Source organism: Clupea harengus, chromosome 15 (assembly GCF_900700415.2).
Source record: "Clupea harengus chromosome 15, Ch_v2.0.2, whole genome shotgun sequence".
NCBI classification, from domain to species: Eukaryota; Metazoa; Chordata; class Actinopteri; order Clupeiformes; family Clupeidae; genus Clupea; species Clupea harengus.
Window position 1 is genome coordinate 12965481 of NC_045166.1, and position 5000 is coordinate 12970480.

The window sequence follows — 5000 nt, forward strand, 5'->3', positions numbered from 1 at the left end:
TTGACGTGTTTACTGTGGTGAGTATTTGTGTCTGACCTTCCCCTTTTGTGAAATAAATGTCAGCCTTGGAGACCACTTGAGCTTGTTCATCTCCCAAGGGTCACAGTGCTCCTTTGTCAATGAGGGGGAAGGGAGGTGGTTTATTCATTCAGTTACTGTTCTGTCCTGTACACAGCAGCATGGAAGGAAGGACGTCTAGCTAGACACCCCAGGTGGATAATGATGTCTCTACCGGCCAGCTCCTTTTGCCAGCTGTAGAGTTATTTTCTTTGGAAGAATAGACCCTGCACACACACACACCTGTACACACATAGAAACGCATACACACACACACACACAAAGAACCACACATTCACACACAGGCGGAAGGGGATCTCAGGTACAGATCCTGGCACAGGTTGGATAAGTGCACGCACACACACACACACACACACACACACACACACACACACTGACCTGCAGGTTCTCGCAGACCTCCTGACTGTAGGTGAGTCTCTGGATCTCGGTGGGGGAGTTCATATACAGAGCCTGGCCTAGGTTAGAGAAGGAGAAGGTACGAGCGATGCGCATGTCTGTCAGAGGCAGGTAGTTCACGTCCAGAAGCGGCCGCAGGTAGGGGAGACTGCAGAGATGAGAACACACACACACAGTTAGAATTAGTCTTTACACACACACACACAAACACACACAATCATTGGTCAACTCTCTCTTTCACACACAAACACAAACTCATAATATATCTCATAATACCCATGACTATATACAGTACCAGTCAAATGTTTTGGTGTTTTCTTTACTTTTATTATTTTCTACATTGTAGATTTATACTAAAGACATTTAAACTACAAAAAAACACATATGGAATGATGTACTAAACAAAAAAAGTTTTATCTACCATGTAAAAAATAATAAAATCAAAAATCTTCTCAAAAAATGAGAAGGTGTGTCCAAACTTTTGACTGGTACTGTACACACACACACACACACACACACACACACACACAAACTTGAGTGAAGTGGTGTATGTGTATGTGTGTGTGTGTGTGTGTGTGTGTGTGTGTGTGTGTGTGTGTGTGTGTGTGTGTGTGTGTGTGAGGGAGATCGAGAGACAGAAAGAGAGAAAAAGAGAGAGAGGCGGGTTAAGGGGAAATAGAATGACCCCTCTCCAAATGAGTGATTAACTGCCAATGTGTTCCCATTGGATGTGCCAAAGGTCTATCACACCATCGCCTTTCTCTTTGTCTCTCTTGCAAACTCTCTCTTTCAGACACACACACACACACACACACACACACACACACACACACACACACATTGCCCTTCAATCTGCGCTGTGTGTGGGCATGTGACCATGCAATTTATTACTGATGAGACAACCGAGACAGCGACCAGACACTGTCTCCCTCTTTGGCAGACACACACACACACACACACACACACACACACACACACACACACACACACACACACACACACACATACATACACACACACACACACTTTTCCCGCCTGCGTTATCTTGCTAAATCACCCGTCACCTGTGGCGATGACTTTGCAAAAACACAGAAGCGTGGCCACAAAGTTCATCTCCCAGAATAGTGTCTCCCACACACACACACTCACACACACTGAAAACATCTGGAGACTGGTAATGGCTCCTGCTACATTAGGCAGTCTGGCAACGGCTCTCGTCCTCTTTTAAAGAGCAAACCTGCCCACCATCCTGACCTTGAGCACAGAGCCCACCTAATGCAGCTAAGAATCTCCCCCCCCCCCCACACACACACACACACAGATACATACACACACACACACACACATACATAAACACACAAGCTTGCATATATACAAGCCCCTGAGAAATAGTTATACACACTTTTTGAAATCTCAAATGTAGACAGGACTATAGTTGACAATGCAGTTCTTAGCTGTAAGTACATTATATACTGCAATATCATGCGTTAGTGTGCACACACACACACACACACAATGCAGGTATATGTATCCTGTGGCAAAACAAAGAGGACAAATTGCAATTGCTTAATGTGCATGGTTTTGTGTGTGTGTGTGTACATTCTCTTTGAAGAGTGTGACCGAGTGTTTGGTGTGTGGCATCTACTTACAGAACACTATGCAGATTGAAGGATATGCAGTAAAACTATTTATAAATAGTAATGACTGCACTTATAAAGCATTATAAAGTTGTAGTACATGCCCTACACATATGGCTCCATAAAGAGCATCTGGTGAATAAACAGCATTTAACATAAGGCAAAGATATCATCAGTGGCATTATCAAGAGTTAAAAGAAGCTTTATTACACATTCTGATACTTCAGCCTTTATATTTTAACATGGTTAACACAACGCTTTAAGAGTGCAGTCATATTGACTTTTGTCAATCATTATGAGGCATTATAAATACTTTATAACCCTTAATAATGTGTATGCGTATGTGGACGAATGTGTGTGTGTGTGTGTGTGTGTGTGTGTGTGTGCTCCTCACCTGAGTGTCATGATGTGTCCGTTAGCGCAGAAGCAGGCCACGCAGGCGCCGCTGTTGAGCACCACCACGTCGGAGCGCAGCAAGAACGACGTCTCGGTGATGTTGTGCTTAGACACGCACGTCTGCGACGGCAGCGACAGCACCTTGGCCTGCTTCTCCGAGCAGACCACCGCAAACTGGCTGTCCTTCTCCACCTCCCCGCCGCCAGTCCCACCGCCGCCTCCGGAGGGTGAGGCCAGGCCACCCCCGCGCCGGCGCCTGGTACGTTCCTCCTCAGCTGCGTTGGGCTCGTACCATTGTTCGTACGGGGGGCACTGGAAGACCCCGGCAGCATCCAGGAAGGCCATGCGCAGGATACTGCCCTTCAGACGCACCGCAGCACCTGAGAGAGGGGGGGGGGGGGAGATACACTTATGGTTTGAGTGTGTGTGTGTGTGTGTGTGTGTGTGTGTGTGTGTGTGTAGCAACCCAGTGATCTAATACTGTCATTCATAAAACACTTAGGAAATGAAAGTGGGTTCCGAGGTGCTCGGCTGTCCCAATATATTTCCTGGTGAGTGATGTCATTGTATAGCTGTGGTGGATGAGGTTCTGTGGTGTTCAGCCATTCCCTTATATTCCCTAGTATCTGATGCGGTCTCTAAAGTTGTTGAGGTTCAGTAGTGCCCAGCTATCCCATACTATTCCCTATTATCTGATGTGGTATCTAAAGCTGTGGCAGCTGAGGTTCTGTGGTGTTTCAGCCGTCCCATAATATTCCCTGATGCACTTGTGTATCTGTGCTGAGGCTCACCGCTGGGCGAAGCGATGATAGGCTGCAGTAACCTCTGCTCTCCAGCAGGGGGCAGGCTGAGGGTGGCAGTGAGCACGGCGCCCAGCGAGGTGCCAACCCACAGGGCTGGTTGCACCCCTCCGCCCTCGGACCGCCGTGCCATCGTCTCGCAGAAGCAGAGCGCCGTGATGCCCTCGCGCGTCTCCTTGTCGATGCTCGTCACACTGGAGCTCCGTGAGCGGCTGAAGGAGTTGTCCCGGTGGTCTAGGGGGACGGGGGCCCGCGAGGCACATACAGAGAGTAGGACAGTAGAGGGGAAAAAAAGAGAGAAGAGGAGATAACGCACCCGCACCCAGGCCCTTTCCCTAGACAAGATGGCGACTGTCGTGCTTTGTATTGAACACAGGTCAGGAAAATGATTCACAGGCACTTGAAACAGGGACATGCAGTATGAAAGGGTTGAATGGAGGTTAGCTGAAAGGCTGTTTGTCTGACAGACTCATGCGTGTGGTGCTTCTGTTCATGCGTGCAGGACTCGTTCACATGCTCTGGTGATGCTGAGTCTCAGAACGACTCTCTTCTCTGTGGACTGGGCAGCAGTCACAACTTGTTAGTGCATTCAAAAGGGGTTCATGATAATAATAATGATAATAATTATATAAACTGAACCAGCTTATAAGGTCTGTATTCAGTGTTCAGGGCCAATTCACACGGGCCCAGCAAACACCAACAAACTCCCAGCATCCAATAGTGGATAAGAGCGTTGCAAATTACAGTTTTCTGTGTGTTCTTGTAAAGTCCTGTAATATAGTGTGTTCCTGTAAAGTCTATATAATATAGTGTGTTCTTGTAAAGTCCTGTAATATAGTGTGTTCCTGTAAAGTCTATATAATATAGTGTGTTCTTGTAAAGTCCTGTAATATAGTGTGTTCCTGTAAAGTCTATATAATATAGTGTGTTCTTGTAAAGTCCTGTAATATAGTGTGTTCCTGTAAAGTCTATATAATATAGTGTGTTCCTGTAAAGTCTATATAAAATATAGTGTGCTCCTATGGCTCAAGATTCCCAGGCAGCACACAAAGGTCACTGATAGGAGACTGAATAAGCACATGCTGAATGAGTACATGTAAATTCTCCCAGCTTTCTAAACCTAACACTCAAGTTGTAAATACAAGAGTTTGCTGGGCAATAGTAAAATAGCCTACAGAGAGCCTACATCTTACATACATTTACACACATACTTTAAATGACATGTATAAACTGTAAAACATCGACAGTCGACACAGCCAGTTTGCATGCTCCACCTGTAACACATGTGAGTGGTAAGGGACAAGGTAAGTTACAGTTCATTCAGTTCATATGTTACACACACACACACACAGATGTTTCAGAGACATCCTTCATGCTTTTACATGCTCTGGAGAATGTGTTACCAAACAAGGACACACACACACACAAGTTAGAGGTGGTGTTAGATGCACCCTGGTGGAGACATGACCCCCTCCACACACACACACACACGCTGTGGTGGGGGTGTCAGAATGTTAAGGAACCCTGATATCACTGGATATCATCCTCAATGTCACAAAATACACTCCACTTTTAAGTCATACCACATAGCAGGGAGTGGTGATGAAGCATACTAAATTAGCAGCCTATGGTGGAGTCTGTGTCCTTCTCATCTCTCTTATGTAAAACTGAAGATGGGTGTAATTAATTATGA

The 5000-nt window shown here is 46.0% G+C and overlaps 1 protein-coding gene across 2 annotated transcripts in view; it reads right to left on the bottom strand.

Annotated features, from left to right (window-relative positions):
* stxbp5a (syntaxin binding protein 5a (tomosyn)) overlaps window positions 1–5000 on the bottom strand; it is a 96771-nt gene that overhangs the window by 7497 nt on the left and 84274 nt on the right. The window contains exons 20-22 of one of the 2 annotated variants that reach the window (XM_031582010.2): window positions 3299–3541; window positions 2506–2887; window positions 457–622 (exon numbers count right to left, since the gene is read on the bottom strand). In XM_031582010.2, the coding sequence (XP_031437870.1) occupies window positions 457–622; window positions 2506–2887; window positions 3299–3541 (791 nt within the window). Of the gene's footprint in view, window positions 1–456; window positions 623–2505; window positions 2888–3298; window positions 3584–5000 lie in introns of both variants that reach the window. The other variant, XM_031582009.2, reaches the window with a different exon arrangement.